This window comes from Oncorhynchus tshawytscha, linkage group LG01 (assembly GCF_018296145.1).
Source record: "Oncorhynchus tshawytscha isolate Ot180627B linkage group LG01, Otsh_v2.0, whole genome shotgun sequence".
Lineage (NCBI taxonomy): Eukaryota > Metazoa > Chordata > Actinopteri > Salmoniformes > Salmonidae > Oncorhynchus > Oncorhynchus tshawytscha.
Window position 1 is genome coordinate 22615368 of NC_056429.1, and position 22388 is coordinate 22637755.

The window sequence follows — 22388 nt, forward strand, 5'->3', positions numbered from 1 at the left end:
ATTTGAGAGAGGATGAAGGGAGGGGCTAGAGACCAGGAACGTACTGAATTGGATGACACCGTGCGGGCGCAAGAATAACATATAATGGAATTAAAGGAAAGGGAGATATTCTGATTAATCAAAATTGTTTTTTCTTTTTTGGACTACAAATCTGTCTGCTTGAAGCTTTTAATTTCGAGATTGGACATATACTTTAGCCTGCACGTATCGGACATTTTACTATGATGCGGGGCCCTCGCTGTGCAATGATAAAGGCTCGACAGTCGCCTTTGACAATCTGTTCAAAACGTCTGATGTGTCTTTTGCCGAGCAGATCCTGTTAGAATATGGCCAAATCTATAGGAAGGTGTCGGTGTGCTTCTAATCGAAATAACGCACTTTTCGAGGCTGATCCATTCGAAATTGGGCGACTGTAATTGTATAGGTCATCTCTCCATCCTTGTCTGGTATGTGGCCGCCGATGATGCCTCTTTTTCTTTAAGAACTACTGATATAATGTGGACTGTGCAGTGTGTAGCCAAATGTTTATGCATTATTATCCCAGTGTAGGCTGTATGAGATATCGATTTATTATGGTAGTGTGTTGTAGGCTAACTGATCAGCTTGCACAATATAAATAAGAGCAACCATGACAGTAATGAATTATGATAAAACAGTGCATTATTATTTATTAGCAGTAGGCCTAATGGTATCACTAATATTATTATTACTGTCGTTATTAGTTGTAGAATCCAAGTAATGGTGGCTGTATAGTTATTCATCTAGGCCTAGATCATCTCATAAATATGTCTGCTATGATACCGTTTTGTCATATTCTCATTCTCTGACTTATTTTTTCGAGTTACAATAGGCTACAAACCAAAACTGTCAGGAGAATCAGAGCTTAGAGGCCTGGTCATGAATAAGCTACTGTTATAAAACATATAAATGTTATGAGTCATGCTGTATGCCACTTACTGATTCCCCTGGAGCTGCATCACAGCTCTTCAGGAAAACCTCCAGGCCCTTGCTAGGTGTCAGGCTTATTAGAGGAAGGTGTATGCTCACTGCCAGGTCACTTCCTGGAATTGATCTCACCTTCTCCAAGGAAATGGTCTGCTCATCTCTTAACAAATCAAATCAAATGTATTTATATAGCCCTTCGTACATCAGCTGATATCTCAAAGTGCTGTACAGAAACCCAGCCTAAAACCCCAAACATTAAGCAATGCAGGTGTAGAAGCACGGTGGCTAGGAAAAACTTCCTAGAAAGGCCAAAACCTAGAGAGGAACCAGGCTATGAGGGTGGCCAGTCCTCTTCTGGCTGTGCCGGGTAGAGATTATAACAGAACATGGCCAAGATGTTCAAATGTTCATAAATGACCTGCATGGTCAAATAATAATAATCACAGTAGTTGTCGAGGGTGCAGCAAGTCAGCACCTCAGGGGTAAATGTCAGTTGGCTTTTCATAGCCGATCATTAAGAGTATCTCTACCACTCCTGCTGTCTCTAGAGAGCTGAAAACAGCAGGTCTGGGACAGGTAGCACGTCCGGTGAACAGGTCAGGATTCCATAGCCGCAGGCAGAACAGTTGAAACTGGAGCAGCAGCACGCTTGTACTTCCAAAGCTGCCTGCAGCAGCCTATGTTTGGAGAGAAGACAGTGGAATCTGCCTAATAAAGGCTCCTCAGTATTTCAGTATCTTCCTCAGGAGCGTCATGCACCAAATCTTTTATAGGGGGCACGAAGTAGAGTAGGCCTACGTGCAGTTGGAGGGGAGGGGGTGTTTTCGAAGAATTTAGCATTTATCAAACACCTGAAACAGCTTTTTATCGGCAATCTAGAACCATAATCGTTATGCCTAATTCTATTCTGCAGGGGGTGTCATTATGACTGTAGTAAATCACACATTTCAATATACTGCACTAACATGCCTCGGATATTACATCCAAATTACAACACAGTACACAGGGATCATAACGTACATCATCAATACAGGCACATATCATGGCATCATAATGAATGCACAAATATCATGATATTATTATAAGGTGACATATTACATTTAAAACAAGTATTTTTCTACTTGTCTAAGCATACCTCTTGAGCTGTCTGTATCCTCCTGACAGGTGGTTCTTTTTTTTAAAGAAACTACACTGAACACAAATATGAATGCAACATGCAACAATTTCAAACCGTTACAGTTCATATTAGGAAATAAATTAGGCCCTAATCAATGGATTTCTAATGACTGCGCAGGGGAGGCCCTCCACCCACTGAGGAGCAAGGCTTTATTACACACGAAAATACTCAGCACCACCATCCCCTCAGACAATCCTGCACGTGAAGAAGCTGGATGTGGAGGTCCTGTGCTGGCGTGGTTACATGTGGTCTGTGGTTGTGTGGCTCGTTGGCGGTACTGCCAAAATCTATAAAGCAACGTTGTAGGCAGCTTATGGTAGAGAAATTAACATTCAAATTCTCTGGCAACACCTCTGGTTGACATTCCTGCAGTCAGCATGCCAATTGCATGCTTCCTCAAAACTTGAGACATCTGTGGCATTGTGTTGTGTGACAAAACTGCACGTTTTAAAGCGGCCTTTTATTGTCCCCATCACAAGGTGCAGCTGTGTAATAATCATACTGTTTAATCATCTTCTTGATACGCCACATCTGTCTGGTGGATGGATTATCTTGGCAAAGGAGAAATGCTCACTAACAGGGATGTAAACAAATTAGTGCACAACATTTAGGATTAAAAAGCTTTTTGTTCGTATTGAATATTTCTGTGATTTTTTTATTTCTCACTCATGAAACATGGGACCATCACTTTACGTGTTGCATTCAGATTTTTGTTCAGTGTAAATATGCATCTCTTCAAAAATCTTGGTAAAAGATTGAAAGGAATGTGAGTCTTATTCAGCAGGGGTGGAACTTTCACTGGGGAAATTCTGAAATTGCATTTTTGTCCCCTCCAGTTTTATTAGTGGAATGTGATACAAAACGAGGCAACTGTGTGCTTTAGGACCATGCGGATGCCTCCAAGCGGTCGGGTAGGCTGTTTGGAGTGTTTATCTGACTGGATAAAAAATAATAATGATAATAATTAAGGTTGTGCCCCTGTTATTCAGTACATTTAGTAATTACTTGCTTTTCTGAAGTTTAGCAACCTTGACAGCAGGCATGCCAACTAAGATAGACACGTTACTCTAACGATTGATGGCCTGAAATGACTTGGTTGCTAGTTATGAGGTTGGAAGATTGGGAACCAATATGGCTAGCTAAAGCCAACTTCATAAAATTGCTGGAAGGTGGCTAGTATTACAGAGAACGAACAAAACATTTTTGTTTTATTTATTTATCAAGAAGGAATCAATAGGCTGAAGAACTTGCTAAAATGCATTTACAAACATACACTACATGACCAAAAGTATGTGGACAGACACCTGCTGGCCAAACATCTCATTCCAAAATCATTGGCATTAATATGGAGTTGGTCCCCCCTTTGCTGCTGTAACAGCCTCCAATCTTCTGGGAAGGCTTTCCACTAGATGTTGGAACATTTCTGCCGGGACTTGATTCCATTCAGCCACAGGAGTATTAGGGAGGTTGGACACTGATGTTGGGCAATTAGGCCTGGCTCGAAGTCTGCGTTCCAATTCATCTTAAAGGTGTTCGATGGGGTTGAGGTCAGGGCTCTGTGCAGGCCAGTCAAGTTCCACAACGATGTCAACAAACCATTTCTGTATGGACCACGCATTGTGCACGGGGGCATTGTCATGCTGAAACAGGAAAGGGCCTTCCCAAACTGTTTCCACAAAGTTGGAGGCACAGAATTGTCTAGAATGTCATTGTATGCTGTAGCATTAAGATTTCCCTTCATTGGAACTAAAGTCTTTGAAAGCCAAGTTAATAAACAGATCACTGACCATTTCGAATCCCACCGTACCTTCTCCGCTGTGCAATCCGGTTTCTGAGCTGGTCACGGGTGCACCTCAGCCACGCTCAAAGTACTAAATGATATCATAACCGCCATCGATAAAAGACAGTACTGTGCAGCCGTCTTCATCGACCTGGCCAAGGCGTTCTACTCTGTCAATCACCGTATTCTTATCGGCAGACTCAATAGCCTTGGTTTCTCAAATGTCTGGTTTACCAACTACTTCGCAGACAGAGTTCAGTGTGTAAAATCGGAGGGCCTGTTGTCCGGACCTCTGGCAGTCTCTATGAGGGTACCACAAGGTTCAATTCTCGGGCCGATTCTTTTCTCTTCATATATCAGCGATGTCGCTCTTGCTGCGGGTGATTCCCTGATCCACCTCTACGCAGACGACCATTCTGTACACATCTGGCCCTTCTTTGGACACTGTGTTAATTAACCTCCAAACGAGCTTCAATGCCATACAACACTCCTTCTATGGCCTCCAACTGCTCTTAAACGCTACCAAAACCAAATGCATGCTTTTCAACCGTTCGCTGCCTGCACCTACGCGCCCGACTAGCCTCAATACTCTGGACGTTTCTGACGTAGAATACGTGGGCAACTACAAATACCTAGGTGTCTGGTTAGACTGTAAACTCTCCTTCCAGACTCATATCAAACATATCCAATCCAAAATCAAATCTAGAATCAGCTTCCTATTTCATGACAAAGTCTCCTTCACTCACGCCGCCAAACTTACCCTAGTAAAACGGACTATCCTACCGATCCTTGACTTCGGCGATGTCATCTACAAAATAGCTTTCAATACTCTACACAGAAAATTGGATGCAGTCTAGCACAGTGCCATCCGTTTTCTTACCAAAGCGCCTGCTCTAGCAGGGCACCCACCACTGAGACCTGTATGCTCTAGTCGGCTGGCCCTCGCTACATATTAGTCGCCAGACCCACTGGCTCCAGGTCATCTATAAGTCTATGCTAGGTAAAGCTCCGCCTTATCTCAGCTCACTGGTCACGATAACAACACTCACCCGTAGCACGTGCTCCAGCAGGTATATCTCACTAGTCATCCCCAAAGCCAACACCTCCTTTGGCCGCCTTTCCTTCCAGTTCTCTGCTGCCAGTGACCGGAACGAATTGCAAAAATCGCTGAAGCTGGAGACTTACATTTCCCTCACTAACTTTAAACATCAGCTATCTGAGCAGCTAACCGATCGCTGCTGCTGTACATAGTCCATATGTAAATAGCCCACCCAATCTACCTACCTCATCCCCATATTGTTTTTATTTACTTTTCTGCTCTTTTGCACACCAGTATCACTACTTACACACCATCATCTGCTCATCATCATCTGCTCATCTATCACTCCAGTTTTAATCTGCTAAATTGTAATTACTTTGCTACTATGGCCTATTTATTGCCATAACAATTCATGCCATTTTCACACACTGGATATAGACTTTTTTTTTTTATATTGTGCTATTGACTGTACGCTTGTTTATTCTATGTGTAACTCTGTGTTGTTGTTTCTGTCACACTGCTTTGCTTTATCTTGGCCAGGTCGCAGTTGTAAAAGAGAACTTGTTCTCAACTAGCTTACTTGGTTAAATAAAGGTGAAATAAAAATAAATAAAAAGGGGCCTAGCCCCATCCCTGAAAAACAGCCCCAGACCATTATTCCTCCTCCACCAAACTTTACTGTTGGCACTATGCATTCGGGCAGGGAGCGTTCTCCTGGCATCCGCCAAACCCAGATTCACCCGTTGGACTGCCAGTTGATGAAGCGTGATTCCTCACGCCAGAAAACACGTTTCCAATGCTCCAGTGTCCAATGGCGGCGAGCTTTACACCACTCCAGATGACGCTTGGCATTGCGCAAGGTGACCTTAAGCTTGTGTGCGGCTGCTCGGTCATGGAAACCCATTTCATGAAGCTCCCGACAAACGGTTCTTGTGCTGACATTGCTTCCAGAGGCAGTTTGGAACTCAGTAGTGGGTGTTGCAACCGAGGACAGACGATTATTACGTGCTTCAGCACTCGGTGGTCGTGTTCTGTGAGCCTGTGTGGCCTACCACTTCGCTGTGGAGCCGTTGTTGCTCCTAGATGTTCCAACTTCACAATAACAGCACTTACAGTTGACCGAGGCAGCTCTAGCAGGGCAGAAGTTTGATGAACTGACCTGTTTTTCTGGACTTTTGTTGTTCTGTCTCTCACTGTTCAAATAAACCTACCATTACAATTATAGACTGATCATTTCTTTGTCATTGAGCAAACGTACAAAATCAGCAAGGGATCAAATACTTTTTCCCCCACTGTATATGTTTGGAAAAGATCCAGAGAATTACATTGATAGAAGCCACAACCTATCTGCAATATTAAGCTGATCTACCACCTAAAATATATATTTTTTAAATAATCTGGTCAGATAAGATTAATGATAGGAATGCAGTCATACCTCCATTTCCTTACCACGCAGGGAGGAGGAGCTCTACCTAAACAGGATAAACAGGACATGAGAGTAGATAGCTCCAAACGACTTCACTGACATTAACCTTAAAGGTTTAGAAGAAAACAGACAGGATAATTGGCACTTATCAGAATGGGTTGTTACACTGCACTCATTGCTCTTCTGTTTATCCTTCACACGGTAAATGGACAGACTACTACAGGTAGGTGGAGCACACACACATACCATAGATTAACCTTTTCTTACATGAAAATGTAGTCAAGGACTTCAATACAAAATGTCATGTTAACATTTTAGCCATTTTATTAGTCTTGTACTGTACACTGGTTATCCCATATCAACGTGAGAATAAAACATTCCTAAACAGTACTGCTGATAATAAATACGACACAAATAAATTGAATAGGCTTACCAGTCCATTTATATATTGTTTTGCAAAACCTTTCTTAACTCTTCTGCATGAATGACTCCAATCAATTTGTCTTGCGGTTTTCCTCTGAGAACAGCAACTCCACCATCGAGCACTACTGATCCACCATTGAGCTCAGCAGCCCCACAGTCAAGTGGGACTCCTGTCCAACAAACGAGGTCAAATGATCCACTGTCAAGCTCAACAGCCACTTCATCCTCAACAACTTCACCATCAGATACAACAGCTTCATCAGTTGGTATAACACCCTCGTCAACAGATGTAACACCCTCACTGGTTGGTGCTTCATCTCAAGTGTCAAACACAGACAATCCTACATCTATTGCAACAACTAAAGCATCAAGTTTGACGCGTCAACGTCCAAATGCAACAGCTCTGCCATCAAATGTAACAACTCCATCTACCAATACAAGCTCTCAGAGTGCATGGACAACTCTGGCCACTACAGGCGGGTCATTGAATACCACTCAATATCACTTTAGCAATTTGTCGATACCATTTCCTGGGATTAATGGAACTAGCCCAGTTCCTCTGGTGGCTTCATTCTCAAGTAAGTTTCTCTGCAATGTATCAGACAAAATAAATTATTAATCAAATCCTGCTGTAAATATAGCTACCATATACTTGAATTATTGTCCCATCATTTTAAAATGTTCCTTTTTTGATTACAGAATTTACATTCAGATTACATAATTTACATTCAGTAGCAAGGTAAAGTATATATTTTCATACTTGTTTTTATATGTTTGCATTCTAGGGAGATGTTCTTCAAATCCACCTCTGTGTTGTCTTGGGCTCAACAATTCCTGTTTCAGAGGGTGCTTCTGTGATGTGGCCTGTATAAGGTTGGAAGATTGCTGCCCAGACTTCCAGACAACTTGTGTGACAGGTATAGCTGGGCCATTGTTTTATCATCTCTGTTTTTATGGAGGCCCTTGATCACTATTAATAATAGTTCTAAAATCTTGAAATTGTAGAAACTTCAAATTGTAAACATGCTACGTGTGTCTGAGGTGGCATCATTTACTGTCTTTGTTTATAGGTGTGCAGATTGGATCAGCCACGGTGTCCTCAGTCTCCAACGCAACCAATGCAACCAACGCAACCAATGCAACCAACGCAACCAATGCAACCAACGCAACCAACGCAACCAACGCAACCAACGCAACCAATTCCACTTCCACATCATTCCCAGTGTTCTCATTTCCAGGTTCCTTTAGTTTTCTCCTCTACCACATCAAAATGTGATTTTTAAAAATACATTTTATCAAGGCTTTACAGTTAAACTTCCTGTTCAATAATTTATGTTTTTCCAATCATCCTAAAGGAAATTGTTCTGCACAGCCGGCCTTGTGCTGTAAAGGTGCCAACGTGAACTGCTTCAGAGGGTGCTTCTGTGACGAGGTTTGTCAGACTCTAAATGACTGCTGTCCTGACTATGCAGATACCTGCACAAAAGGTCAGAACCCTTGATCCCTCTTTTTTAAATAATTAACAGTTCAAGCGTACATGATGTGTTTGATACTATTTTGCTCTGTACCTCTTTTGGGAAACACCAAAAACTGGAACTGAGTTTCAGTGTCACAGGACACCAACATCGAAGAGGGATGGTTGAAAGATTATATGCCATTAACTCAAAGTATGTCATATTTTTTTAGACATTCAGAAGGTGATTGGTAGTGGAACTATATCCATTCTTGCTCCACCCAATTCAACTGATGCGTCTCTTGAAGTGTCTATTCAGAATGTAAGTGCTTCTGCTTTCTCTTTGCCTATCTCAACACTCAGAAACAACAAATGCCCTACTTACATATATACATTAGAGTCATTTAGCAGACGTTCTTTTCAGAGCGACCAACGCTTAACTGTTAGGCTATCTGCCAGGGTGACATAGATCAGAATCAGCCATAGAAGACCGGAAAGACTTGATTTTTGAATCTGCAGAAATATGTAGTTAGGTTGCATTGATCTCTCACTTTTCACTTTGTCTATCTCCCTGTCAACAACACCTTCCTTCTCTACCTCCTCCTTCTCAGGCTGCATTACAGCTACAGACCTATCTCAAGACAACATACACTGAAATCAGCTCCTTCAGAATCATCAAACTTAAGAAGACCGGAAAGACTTAATTTGTAAATCTTCTCAAACACATCGAAAATATGTGATTGCATTTTAGATTAGATTGCATTTTTCTTTCTCTCTGTGTGATGAAACTAAACATAATTGATTATATTACAACGTAAAGCACTTGTAATAGATACTTCTAATGTATATCTGGTTTGATGGGTACTATGTGGGAGAACAATAATATGTGAATTGTATTGGTCACATACACATATTTAGCAGATGTTTTTGTGGGTGTAGTGAAATGCTTGTGTACAGAGAAATGCTTTGCACGGCTGTCTGTGGATGAGATATGTCTTTAATGTAATTTCTCAAATAAATTGTCAGACTTATTGGACTAAACATTCAACATGAAAGGAATCATACAATACTGTTCCTCCCTGAACAAGCAGGAAGTTGCCAGTAGAGGTCATAGTAACACAGTTTTCCATTGCATGATGCTTTCCTTGCCATTCTCCTGTATAGAGTAAACCACCTTTCTTGATCTGGGTAGCCTCTTCGGTTTTACCAGCAGGGGTCCCCAGTTCCCACTATACAGTAGTGGACATTTTTAATATGCCTAGAAATGGCTTCTCATCTCAATATCCTGAAACTCTAGGACACCACCAATGTCTGAATGTTAATGTTACAATTCGATAACTCAGACAGTTCAATTATTAATTTGCCTTTGTATCCAGGGATATTTATGTTGTGTTTGTCTCCACTGACAGTGTCTGTCACATTTGCCCAGTCGGCCTATATTGACACAAACCTAATGCAATTCAACTGGTTAATTTCATTGATCACATTACCCACTCATTGTATTTGTCTCTCATGAAGGAATGTAAGGATCTAGTCATGTATCATCACCTACTATCCTAAAAAATAATGGTTACAATCTTCCTGCTCCTTAAAACAGATGAGATAATACTATTGTTATTGTAGTGCAATAATGTGGATAATGCTTTTAGTGACGAAGACATAGACCGTTAATGTTGCCATAATGAAAGAAAGACAGGATTAACGGAAAAGGTGTGTGACGGAGACTCTTGCGCTCTGTCGCGCGTGTGATGGAGAGCAAATTAGATAGAAAGTGGTATCTAAGATATTTATTTGGTAGGAACATCGGGGAATAGATCAGATATAACAAAAGTCAAGAAGTCAACAAAGCAAGTGTTTAACAATTCAACTGTAGAGCTATTATGCGATCGTGCATTTGAGAGAGGATGAAGGGAGGGGCTAGAGACCAGGAACGTACTGAATTGGATGACACCGTGCGGGCGCAAGAATAACATATAATGGAATTAAAGGAAAGGGAGATATTCTGATTAATCAAAATTGTTTTTTCTTTTTTGGACTACAAATCTGTCTGCTTGAAGCTTTTAATTTCGAGATTGGACATATACTTTAGCCTGCACGTATCGGACATTTTACTATGATGCGGGGCCCTCGCTGTGCAATGATAAAGGCTCGACAGTCGCCTTTGACAATCTGTTCAAAACGTCTGATGTGTCTTTTGCCGAGCAGATCCTGTTAGAATATGGCCAAATCTATAGGAAGGTGTCGGTGTGCTTCTAATCGAAATAACGCACTTTTCGAGGCTGATCCATTCGAAATTGGGCGACTGTAATTGTATAGGTCATCTCTCCATCCTTGTCTGGTATGTGGCCGCCGATGATGCCTCTTTTTCTTTAAGAACTACTGATATAATGTGGACTGTGCAGTGTGTAGCCAAATGTTTATGCATTATTATCCCAGTGTAGGCTGTATGAGATATCGATTTATTATGGTAGTGTGTTGTAGGCTAACTGATCAGCTTGCACAATATAAATAAGAGCAACCATGACAGTAATGAATTATGATAAAACAGTGCATTATTATTTATTAGCAGTAGGCCTAATGGTATCACTAATATTATTATTACTGTCGTTATTAGTTGTAGAATCCAAGTAATGGTGGCTGTATAGTTATTCATCTAGGCCTAGATCATCTCATAAATATGTCTGCTATGATACCGTTTTGGCATATTCTCATTCTCTGACTTATTTTTTCGAGTTACAATAGGCTACAAACCAAAACTGTCAGGAGAATCAGAGCTTAGAGGCCTGGTCATGAATAAGCTACTGTTATAAAACATATAAATGTTATGAGTCATGCTGTATGCCACTTACTGATTCCCCTGGAGCTGCATCACAGCTCTTCAGGAAAACCTCCAGGCCCTTGCTAGGTGTCAGGCTTATTAGAGGAAGGTGTATGCTCACTGCCAGGTCACTTCCTGGAATTGATCTCACCTTCTCCAAGGAAATGGTCTGCTCATCTCTTAACAAATCAAATCAAATGTATTTATATAGCCCTTCGTACATCAGCTGATATCTCAAAGTGCTGTACAGAAACCCAGCCTAAAACCCCAAACATTAAGCAATGCAGGTGTAGAAGCACGGTGGCTAGGAAAAACTTCCTAGAAAGGCCAAAACCTAGAGAGGAACCAGGCTATGAGGGGTGGCCAGTCCTCTTCTGGCTGTGCCGGGTAGAGATTATAACAGAACATGGCCAAGATGTTCAAATGTTCATAAATGAACTGCATGGTCAAATAATAATAATCACAGTAGTTGTCGAGGGTGCAGCAAGTCAGCACCTCAGGGGTAAATGTCAGTTGGCTTTTCATAGCCGATCATTAAGAGTATCTCTACCACTCCTGCTGTCTCTAGAGAGCTGAAAACAGCAGGTCTGGGACAGGTAGCACGTCCGGTCAACAGGTCAGGATTCCATAGCCGCAGGCAGAACAGTTGAAACTGGAGCAGCAGCACGCTTGTACTTCCAAAGCTGCCTGCAGCAGCCTATGTTTGGAGAGAAGACAGTGGAATCTGCCTAATAAAGGCTCCTCAGTATTTCAGTATCTTCCTCAGGAGCGTCATGCACCAAATCTTTTATAGGGGGCACGAAGTAGAGTAGGCCTACGTGCAGTTGGAGGGGAGGGGGTGTTTTCAAAGAATTTAGCATTTATCAAACACCTGAAACAGCTTTTTATCGGCAATCTAGAACCATAATCGTTATGCCTAATTCTATTCTGCAGGGGTGTCATTATGACTGTAGTAAATCACACATTTCAATATACTGCACTAACATGCCTCGGATATTACATCCAAATTACAACACAGTACACAGGGATCATAACGTACATCATCAATACAGGCACATATCATGGCATCATAATGAATGCACAAATATCATGATATTATTATAAGGTGACATATTACATTTAAAACAAGTATTTTTCTACTTGTCTAAGCATACCTCTTGAGCTGTCTGTATCCTCCTGACAGGTGGTTCTTTTTTTTAAAGAAACTACACTGAACACAAATATGAATGCAACATGCAACAATTTCAAACCGTTACAGTTCATATTAGGAAATAAATTAGGCCCTAATCAATGGATTTCTAATGACTGCGCAGGGGAGGCCCTCCACCCACTGAGGAGCAAGGCTTTATTACACACGAAAATACTCCTCAGCACCACCATCCCCTCAGACAATCCTGCACGTGAAGAAGCTGGATGTGGAGGTCCTGTGCTGGCGTGGTTACACGTGGTCTGTGGTTGTGTGGCTCGTTGGCGGTACTGCCAAAATCTATAAAGCAACGTTGTAGGCGGCTTATGGTAGAGAAATTAACATTCAATTCTCTGGCAACACCTCTGGTTGACATTCCTGCAGTCAGCATGCCAATTGCATGCTTCCTCAAAACTTGAGACATCTGTGGCATTGTGTTGTGTGACAAAACTGCACGTTTTAAAGCGGCCTTTTATTGTCCCCATCACAAGGTGCAGCTGTGTAATAATCATACTGTTTAATCATCTTCTTGATACGCCACATCTGTCTGGTGGATGGATTATCTTGGCAAAGGAGAAATGCTCACTAACAGGGATGTAAACAAATTAGTGCACAACATTTAGGATTAAAAAGCTTTTTGTTCGTATTGAATATTTCTGTGATTTTTTTATTTCCCACTCATGAAACATGGGACCATCACTTTACGTGTTGCATTCAGATTTTTGTTCAGTGTAAATATGCATCTCTTCAAAAATCTTGGTAAAAGATTGAAAGGAATGTGAGTCTTATTCAGCAGGGGTGGAACTTTCACTGGGGAAATTCTGAAATTGCATTTTTGTCCCCTCCAGTTTTATTAGTGGAATGTGATACAAAACGAGGCAACTGTGTGCTTTAGGACCATGCGGATGCCTCCAAGCGGTCGGGTAGGCTGTTTGGAGTGTTTATCTGACTGGATAAAAAATAATAATGATAATAATTAAGGTTGTGCCCCTGTTATTCAGTACATTTAGTAATTACTTGCTTTTCTGAAGTTTAGCAACCTTGACAGCAGGCATGCCAACTAAGATAGACACGTTACTCTAACGATTGATGGCCTGAAATGACTTGGTTGCTAGTTATGAGGTTGGAAGATTGGGAACCAATATGGCTAGCTAAAGCCAACTTCATAAAATTGCTGGAAGGTGGCTAGTATTACAGAGAACGAACAAAACATTTTTGTTTTATTTATTTATCAAGAAGGAATCAATAGGCTGAAGAACTTGCTAAAATGCATTTACAAACATACACTACATGACCAAAAGTATGTGGACAGACACCTGCTGGCCAAACATCTCATTCCAAAATCATTGGCATTAATATGGAGTTGGTCCCCCCCTTTGCTGCTGTAACAGCCTCCAATCTTCTGGGAAGGCTTTCCACTAGATGTTGGAACATTTCTGCCGGGACTTGATTCCATTCAGCCACAGGAGTATTAGGGAGGTTGGACACTGATGTTGGGCAATTAGGCCTGGCTCGAAGTCTGCGTTCCAATTCATCTTAAAGGTGATCGATGGGGTTGAGGTCAGGGCTCTGTGCAGGCCAGTCAAGTTCCACAACGATGTCAACAAACCATTTCTGTATGGACCTCGCATTGTGCACGGGGGCATTGTCATGCTGAAACAGGAAAGGGCCTTCCCCAAACTGTTTCCACAAAGTTGGAGGCACAGAATTGTCTAGAATGTCATTGTATGCTGTAGCATTAAGATTTCCCTTCATTGGAACTAAAGTCTTTGAAAGCCAAGTTAATAAACAGATCACTGACCATTTCGAATCCCACCGTACCTTCTCCGCTGTGCAATCCGGTTTCTGAGCTGGTCACGGGTGCACCTCAGCCACGCTCAAAGTACTAAATGATATCATAACCGCCATCGATAAAAGACAGTACTGTGCAGCCGTCTTCATCGACCTGGCCAAGGCGTTCTACTCTGTCAATCACCGTATTCTTATCGGCAGACTCAATAGCCTTGGTTTCTCAAATGTCTGGTTTACCAACTACTTCGCAGACAGAGTTCAGTGTGTAAAATCGGAGGGCCTGTTGTCCGGACCTCTGGCAGTCTCTATGAGGGTACCACAAGGTTCAATTCTCGGGCCGATTCTTTTCTCTTCATATATCAGCGATGTCGCTCTTGCTGCGGGTGATTCCCTGATCCACCTCTACGCAGACGACCATTCTGTACACATCTGGCCCTTCTTTGGACACTGTGTTAATTAACCTCCAAACGAGCTTCAATGCCATACAACACTCCTTCTATGGCCTCCAACTGCTCTTAAACGCTACCAAAACCAAATGCATGCTTTTCAACCGTTCGCTGCCTGCACCTACGCGCCCGACTAGCCTCAATACTCTGGACGTTTCTGACGTAGAATACGTGGGCAACTACAAATACCTAGGTGTCTGGTTAGACTGTAAACTCTCCTTCCAGACTCATATCAAACATATCCAATCCAAAATCAAATCTAGAATCAGCTTCCTATTTCATGACAAAGTCTCCTTCACTCACGCCGCCAAACTTACCCTAGTAAAACTGACTATCCTACCGATCCTTGACTTCGGCGATGTCATCTACAAAATAGCTTCCAATACTCTACACAGAAAATTGGATGCAGTCTAGCACAGTGCCATCCGTTTTCTTACCAAAGCGCCTGCTCTAGCAGGGCACCCACCACTGAGACCTGTATGCTCTAGTCGGCTGGCCCTCGCTACATATTAGTCGCCAGACCCACTGGCTCCAGGTCATCTATAAGTCTATGCTAGGTAAAGCTCCGCCTTATCTCAGCTCACTGGTCACGATAACAACACTCACCCGTAGCACGTGCTCCAGCAGGTATATCTCACTAGTCATCCCCAAAGCCAACACCTCTTTGGCCGCCTTTCCTTCCAGTTCTCTGCTGCCAGTGACTGGAAAGAAATGCAAAAATCGCTGAAGCTGGAGACTTACATTTCCCTCACTAACTTTAAACATCAGCTATCTGAGCAGCTAACCGATCGCTGCTGCTGTACATAGTCCATATGTAAATAGCCCACCCAATCTACCTACCTCATCCCCATATTGTTTTTATTTACTTTTCTGCTCTTTTGCACACCAGTATCACTACTTACACACCATCATCTGCTCATCATCATCTGCTCATCTATCACTCCAGTTTTAATCTGCTAAATTGTAATTACTTTGCTACTATGGCCTATTTATTGCCATAACAATTCATGCCATTTTCACACACTGGATATAGACTTTCTTTTTTTATATTGTGCTATTGACTGTACGCTTGTTTATTCTATGTGTAACTCTGTGTTGTTGTTTCTGTCACACTGCTTTGCTTTATCTTGGCCAGGTCGCAGTTGTAAAAGAGAACTTGTTCTCAACTAGCTTACTTGGTTAAATAAAGGTGAAATAAAAAAAATAAAAAAGGGGCCTAGCCCCATCCCTGAAAAACAGCCCCAGACCATTATTCCTCCTCCACCAAACTTTACTGTTGGCACTATGCATTCGGGCAGGGAGCGTTCTCCTGGCATCCGCCAAACCCAGATTCACCCGTTGGACTGCCAGTTGATGAAGCGTGATTCCTCACGCCAGAAAACACGTTTCCAATGCTCCAGTGTCCAATGGCGGCGAGCTTTACACCACTCCAGATGACGCTTGGCATTGCGCAAGGTGACCTTAAGCTTGTGTGCGGCTGCTCGGTCATGGAAACCCATTTCATGAAGCTCCCGACAAACGGTTCTTGTGCTGACATTGCTTCCAGAGGCAGTTTGGAACTCAGTAGTGGGTGTTGCAACCGAGGACAGACGATTATTACGTGCTTCAGCACTCGGTGGTCGTGTTCTGTGAGCCTGTGTGGCCTACCACTTCGCTGTGGAGCCGTTGTTGCTCCTAGATGTTCCAACTTCACAATACCAGCACTTACAGTTGACCGAGGCAGCTCTAGCAGGGCAGAAGTTTGATGAACTGACCTGTTGAAAAGGTGGCATCCTATAACAGTGCCACGTTGAAAGTCAGCTCTTCAGTAAGGCCATTCTACTGCCAATGTTTGTCTATGGAGATTGCGTGGCTGTGTGCTCGATTTTATATATCTGTCAGCAACGGGTGTGGCTGAAATAGCCAAATATAATTTGAAGGGGTGTCCACATACTTTTATATATATAGTGTACCTCATGCGAGTCCTGCCCATCATGGGTAGCTAAAATCAAATCAAACGCTGTGTGTTTGTAACTCTACACTCTCATCATCCACTGATGATAGGCTAATGCACGTGCATCTTGGGAGAAACCACTTATGCTATGCAAAATACCACTGACAGATCTTTTTATAAACAGTAATGATAAAATGTGGTTTTAAAAATTAAGTGTTAGTCGTTAATTTAACATTTTTATAACAGGACAAATCTTATGGGACATGTGCTCTTGGACCCAATATGGGAAAGATGCCTCTGCTCTTGTGATACTGTATTGTAACCTCACAGCCAGGCTGGCAGCATGCAACATTAGTACTGATACTTGCATTTTATTTATGGGCTCAGGCAGATCATTTTGAGTTCAATACAGCATATATTGTAAACAACATTACATATTTAACCAGTTTCCTCTTCCCTCTATAACCCTCCATCTCTCTCTTCTCAGTCTGCTGGTCTCTCTCTAGGATCTCTGTCCTATTGGTGCGATGGCCTTCTCCTTTCTGGCTTTCCTGATCATATCTGTCCACACCCTCCTATCCCTTGGCTGCCCAGTGGGATGTCGCTGCTACAGCTTGACTGTAGAGTGTGGCTCTATGGGCCTCCGGGACATCCCCTCACATGTCCCACCCTCCACACAGGTTAGCCATGATGACTCAATATGTTTACCACATACATCTGTTTCCTAGACCCAAACACACATAGGCCACCACCCCCCACACAATATAGGCAGTCTTGAATTATCCATACACTTATCTTCTTAGAGAGTTTACAGGGTGGCAGGTAGCCTAGTGCGTTGGGCCAGTAACTGAAAGGTTGCTAGATCAAATCCCCGACCTGACAAGGTAAAAATCTGCCGTTCTGTCCCTGAACAAGGCAGTTAACCCACTGTTCCTAGGCTGTCATTGTAAATAAGAATGTGTTCTTAACTGACTTGCCTGGTTAAATAAAGATGGTGTTGTGCTTTCCCTGATCATTGTATTCTGTACTTCTGCTCATCTATTCCATTTAGACCATCTTCCTCCAGGACAATGCTATCGGGCAGATCAATCTATCTGACCTCTCCCAGCTGGGCCTTCTGCACTGCCTGTATCTGCAGAACAACAGTATCAAAGCACTGGAGCCTGGGGCCTTCCAGAGCCAGGGTAATCTTCTGGAGCTGGCCCTCAATGGGAACCGCATCCACCTGATCACAGGAGACATGTTCAGGGGCTTGGAGCACCTCCGTATCCTCTACCTGGCAGGAAATGACATCACTCGCCTACAGGACTATACCTTCAGAGGCCTACTGGTCAGTCCACATATTATCAGTCACTCAAGTTAATGTTTTGCTAAATCAATGCTTTTCTTTACTGTTCCCTTCCTCCCTTGTAAACAGACCATGTTTGTCCAGATAGTTGTCTAGAGTTCCACCTCAACACAACAAACGCACTAACGTTAATGACTTACTCTACATTATATCACTATTCATTACTAATAATGATTACAATCCCTGCTTCCGTAGCGTCTTCAAGAGCTTCACCTGCAGCAAAATAACATTGAGATGCTGGGAGACCAGGCTCTAGTTGGTCTGTCCTCTCTTGCCCTCCTTGACCTCAGCCGGAATAACCTGCACACCATCGGCCCTGCCACCCTGCGGCCCCTCGTCAGCCTGCAGGTGCTGCGTGTCACAGGTAAGGGGAGCGCCAAGCTGTGGAACCATAAAAGAGCATACAGTAAATATACTGCCATTGTTAAGCTAGAATTACCTCCTAACTTTGTGTTAATTGTGTCATTGTCCTGTCACATCCTTTTTTATCCTCTTTTGATGACTTGGCCACACCCACCCATCACATGATCATTTCCTACTGTAGACAATCCATGGCGTTGTGACTGTGCCCTGCACTGGCTACGCAGCTGGATTGATGAGGAGGGCCAGCGCCTGCTGAGCTCGGCCGAGAGACGCCTGGTGTGTTCCGAGCCGCCCCGCCTTTCCCACCTCAGCTTGGTAGAGGTGCCTCTCAACAGCCTGGTGTGTATCCCCCCTCTGGTGCAGCTGGAGCCACGCCGTCTGGCCGTGCGCCTGGGTGAAAGCCTACGTGTCTCCTGCCATGCCTCTGGTTACCCCAGGCCACAGGTCACCTGGAGGAAGGCGTCCCAGGGCAAGGTGCAACTATCCCCGCGGGGGCTGGTGCAGGACCTGGGCAGTGTAGGGAGCGTGGGGGCTGAGGATGCAGCACACCCAGGGCGGGTGAAACTCCAGAAGGAGGATAGGGAGCGCTTCGATCCAGACATGGGCAGTGGAATGCTTTTCCTCAGCAACGTGACGGTGTCTCACGCCGGGGTGTATGAGTGCGAGGCCTGGAACGCTGGAGGGGTGGCCCGTGTGACCTTTCAGCTAGCAATCAACTCCTCGTCCTCTTCCGGTTGGTCCCCCGCCTCCTACGCCCCATCCTGGCCTCGTCTGCGCGCCAATCGGCCAACATCGTCAGACGTGAGGAGAGAGCCCCTGTACGCCCTTGGCAGCATGGCCTTCAGCACGCTGGGAGCTGCTACACAGACTGCCATTGCCATAGGGATCTCCCTACTGGCCCTCACTGCCCTTCTCCTGGTGGCCATGATCTACAGCCGGCACCGCCAGCGGCAGAAAGACACAGATGACAAGGAGGAAAGCGTACTGTATGTCAATGATTACTCAGATGGACCAACAACCTTTGCCCAGCTGGAGGAGTACCGCGATGAGCGCGGGCATGAGATGTATGTTCTTAACCGCGCTAAACCCATCATCCCACCTTCCACCACAGCTGATACCACCACCCTGGGGTACCAACAGCAGGAAGCACTGTCTCCCACAAAGCCCCAGATGGAGCCCGATATACGGACAATGAGAAGGATGGCAGGGGAGGGCGTGGAGGCAGAGACGGTGACAGCCGAGTCAGAGGGCTTGTTTCTGAATCACACAGGGTTGTTCCTCGACTCACAATTTGCATATGAGATCCACTGCTGAAGGCCCCCAGGAGGACATTCACTGTGAGCTAGCCCAGAGTGCTTAATGTCACTTTTCAGATGGATGTCCCTCTGGTGACCAAACCTCTAGACTGCAGATCAGATGTGACAATGAGAGTTCAGATTAATCATAAATCCTGATTGCTCTGGTTCCAGAGTGACAAGCTTGAGTAGCAGTGAGATATAAAGACATGCCAGGAGAGGTGCCGTCGTCAACCAAAACCCCCACTGTACTGTACCTTACTGTGAGCTGAAAAAACGTGTCTTATGTCATGTTGATTAACTCCAACTTGAAACTATAGTTACCATATTATGGAGAAACCATTAGTGGAGTGAGTCACGTGTAGTGGAAATAACCTTATTATGATTCTACTGTTTTACATCAACTAAACTGTGTTAGGGGCCTAAACAGGCCCCCTTGGCAGAACGCTGAGAGGTTGAGAATTTAATGAGTAATGTGTATCGTAAGTCTATCATAAAATACTTCTTTGTGAAAGACTACTGACCTACCCAGATCCTCCATTTTCTAGTCTACAGCCATTGTCTTCGGTCAGATGGCGTCATTCTAACGCAACACACGTCAGTGCAGACGGCCGTCGCGCTGATGCAAGACAATGGTCTACAACATAATATTCCTTCCAAAGATGTCATCAGTCAAACAACGGTATACAGTCAAACAAGCTCCCTCTCCTTCAGGTCCTGTTCATTTCATTATAGTGCCTTACAAAAGTATTCATCCCCCTTGGTGTTTTTTCCTATTTTGTTGCATTACAACCTGTAATTTAAATGGATTTTTTATTTGGATTTCATGTAATGGACATACACAATATAGTCCAAATTGGTGAAGTGAAATTAAAAAAAGGACTTGTTTAAAAAAAAAAAATGTTTTATGGAAAAGTGGTGCCTGCACCAGTTGTGGAGAAGTAATCATCAGGGTTGGGTTATAAAAAAGTATCTGTATCTTTGAACATCCCACGGAGCACCATTAAATCCATTATTTAAAAAAATTGGAAAGAATATGGCACGACAACAAACCTGCCAAGAGAGGGCCGCCCACCAAAACTCATGGACCAGGCAAGGAGGGCATTATTCAGAGAGGCAACAAAGAGACCAAAGATAACATTGAAGGAGCTGCAAAGCTAGAACCACTTTAAGCCCGTACACTCCACAGAGCTGGGCTTTACAGAAGAGTGGCCAGAAAAAAGCCATGGCTTAAAGAAAAAAATAAGCAAACACGTTTGGTGTTTGCCAAAAGGCATGTGGGAGACTCCCCAAACGTATGGGAGGTACTCTGGTCAAATGTAGCTTTTTGGCTATCAAGGAAAATGCTATGTCTGGCGCAAACCCAACACCTCTCATCACCCCGAGAACACCATCCCTCATTCATCATGCTGTGGGGATGTCTTTCATCGGCAGGAACTTTGAAACTGGTCAGAATTGAATGATGTTTGGCGCTAAATACAGGGAAATTCTTGAGGGAAACCTATTTCAGTCTTCCAGAGATTTGAAACTGGGACAGGGGTTCACCTTCCAGCTGGACAATGACCCTAAGCATACTGCTAAAGCAACACTTGAGTGGTTTAAGGGAAAACATTTAAATGTCTTGGAATGGCGTAGTCAAAGCCCAGACCTCAATCCAATTGAGAATCTGTGATATGACTTAAATATTGCGGTACACCAGCAGAACCAATCCAACATGAAGCAGCTGGAGCAGTTTTGCCTTGAAGAATGGACAAAAATTGTAGCTCCCTCCAGTAACCACGAGCACAACTGTTCCTTGATTTTAACTGGCGGTTTTATTCTGTAGTTTTAGTCAGAACTATCACCTTCTGTGAGAACTATAAAGTAAATGAAAATACAGTTACATTATTCTTACAACTTTCTTATCTTATGAGTAACTTATTAGCTTGATATGACTCTGAAGTGCTTACATACATAAAAACAGTTTAGCCAGAGATATAACAGTATCAGGTTAAACACATGAATAAAGGAAAAATACCTCATTGGCTGCTTATTACAGAAGGGAGGAAATCCAAAATTTCACACTTCTTATTCCTGACATGAATTCACGCTTCATCCTTAATTATTATAATGTTACCATCCTAACCTAACATACACATTTCAACTGTTACAAACTACACCCCGAAGACATAACCTATCTAACACAGCGTGGGATTGCCTTCACTCCAAAAGTGCCTTGCTACGATAATAATCCCCATTATAACAGTTCTTAGCCATGTAGTTCCGCTTGTCTTACCATTTCCCCCGCAATTCGAACATGTAAACAATTCAAACAAAACAACGACATAGACTCACAGGTTAATTGTCAGTTACAAAAATCCCAGTGGCTAGATGTGCCAAGCTTATAGAGACATACCCCAAGAGACTTGCAGCTGTAATTGCTGCAAAAGGTGTCTCTAAAAAGTATTGACTTTGTGGGGGTGAATAGTTATGCACGCTCAAGTTATTTTTTTATATTTTTTTGTCTTATGTCTTGTTTGTTTCACAATAAATAATATTTTGCATCATCTTCAAAGTGGTAGGCATGTTGTGTAAATCAAATGATATAACCCCCCCAAAAATCTATTTTAATTACAGGTTGTAAGGCAACAAAATAGGAAAAATGCCAAGGGGAGTGAATACTTTCGCAAGCCACTGTATATTGGTGACAAAATATATATACAACAAAATGTCAACATGCATGAACTGAAGATGAGGAGACGTATTACATTTGAGGGCATTATCAGAAATCATTGACCTTAAATATAACTTTAACTGAATACTTTTTTAAATCCATGAAATTCCTGTAGGGCTCAGCTTTATGATGAAAGTCTTTTTGTCGCTTGTACTTCAACATGTTTTTTAGTTGACAAAACAAGGCCTAATGTGATTCAATGTTGATTTTTAATTTTTTTTTAGATAGTGTTCAATAGCTTTTAGCCAACTG

At 43.0% G+C, this 22388-nt stretch overlaps 2 protein-coding genes across 2 annotated transcripts; both read left to right on the forward strand.

Moving 5' to 3' along the window:
- Positions 1-6343: 6343 nt before the first annotated feature.
- On the forward strand, positions 6344-9291 carry LOC121842225 (cell wall protein DAN4-like). Its single transcript, XM_042312308.1, has 7 exons — positions 6344-6590; positions 6895-7368; positions 7576-7707; positions 7861-8028; positions 8146-8277; positions 8477-8565; positions 8855-9291. The coding sequence occupies exons 1-7, from the start codon at positions 6521-6523 to the stop codon at positions 8945-8947; spliced, it is 1158 nt and encodes a 385-aa protein (XP_042168242.1). The 5' UTR covers positions 6344-6520; the 3' UTR covers positions 8948-9291.
- Positions 9292-16889: 7598 nt separating this feature from the next.
- LOC112225189 (leucine-rich repeat-containing protein 24-like) lies at positions 16890-20226 on the forward strand. Its single transcript, XM_024389326.2, has 4 exons — positions 16890-17097; positions 17469-17747; positions 17961-18129; positions 18310-20226. The coding sequence occupies exons 1-4, from the start codon at positions 16945-16947 to the stop codon at positions 19440-19442; spliced, it is 1734 nt and encodes a 577-aa protein (XP_024245094.1). The 5' UTR covers positions 16890-16944; the 3' UTR covers positions 19443-20226.
- The last annotated feature ends 2162 nt before the right edge of the window (positions 20227-22388 follow it).

What these genes read in the sequence shown, in the direction of transcription:
- LOC121842225 (XM_042312308.1), top strand. Translation starts at nt 6,521, where the DNA reads ATGGGTTGTTACACTGCACTCATTGCTCTTCTGTTTATCCTTCACACG. An exon ending in TCTGGTGGCTTCATTCTCAA is followed by an intron (nt 7,369 to 7,575) that starts GTAAGTTTCTCT and finishes TTTGCATTCTAG; the next exon opens with GGAGATGTTCTTCAAATCCA. An exon ending in CCAGACAACTTGTGTGACAG is followed by an intron (nt 7,708 to 7,860) that starts GTATAGCTGGGC and finishes CTTTGTTTATAG; the next exon opens with GTGTGCAGATTGGATCAGCC.
- LOC112225189 (XM_024389326.2), top strand. Translation starts at nt 16,945, where the DNA reads ATGGCCTTCTCCTTTCTGGCTTTCCTGATCATATCTGTCCACACCCTC. An exon ending in ATGTCCCACCCTCCACACAG is followed by an intron (nt 17,098 to 17,468) that starts GTTAGCCATGAT and finishes TATTCCATTTAG; the next exon opens with ACCATCTTCCTCCAGGACAA. An exon ending in ATACCTTCAGAGGCCTACTG is followed by an intron (nt 17,748 to 17,960) that starts GTCAGTCCACAT and finishes CTGCTTCCGTAG; the next exon opens with CGTCTTCAAGAGCTTCACCT.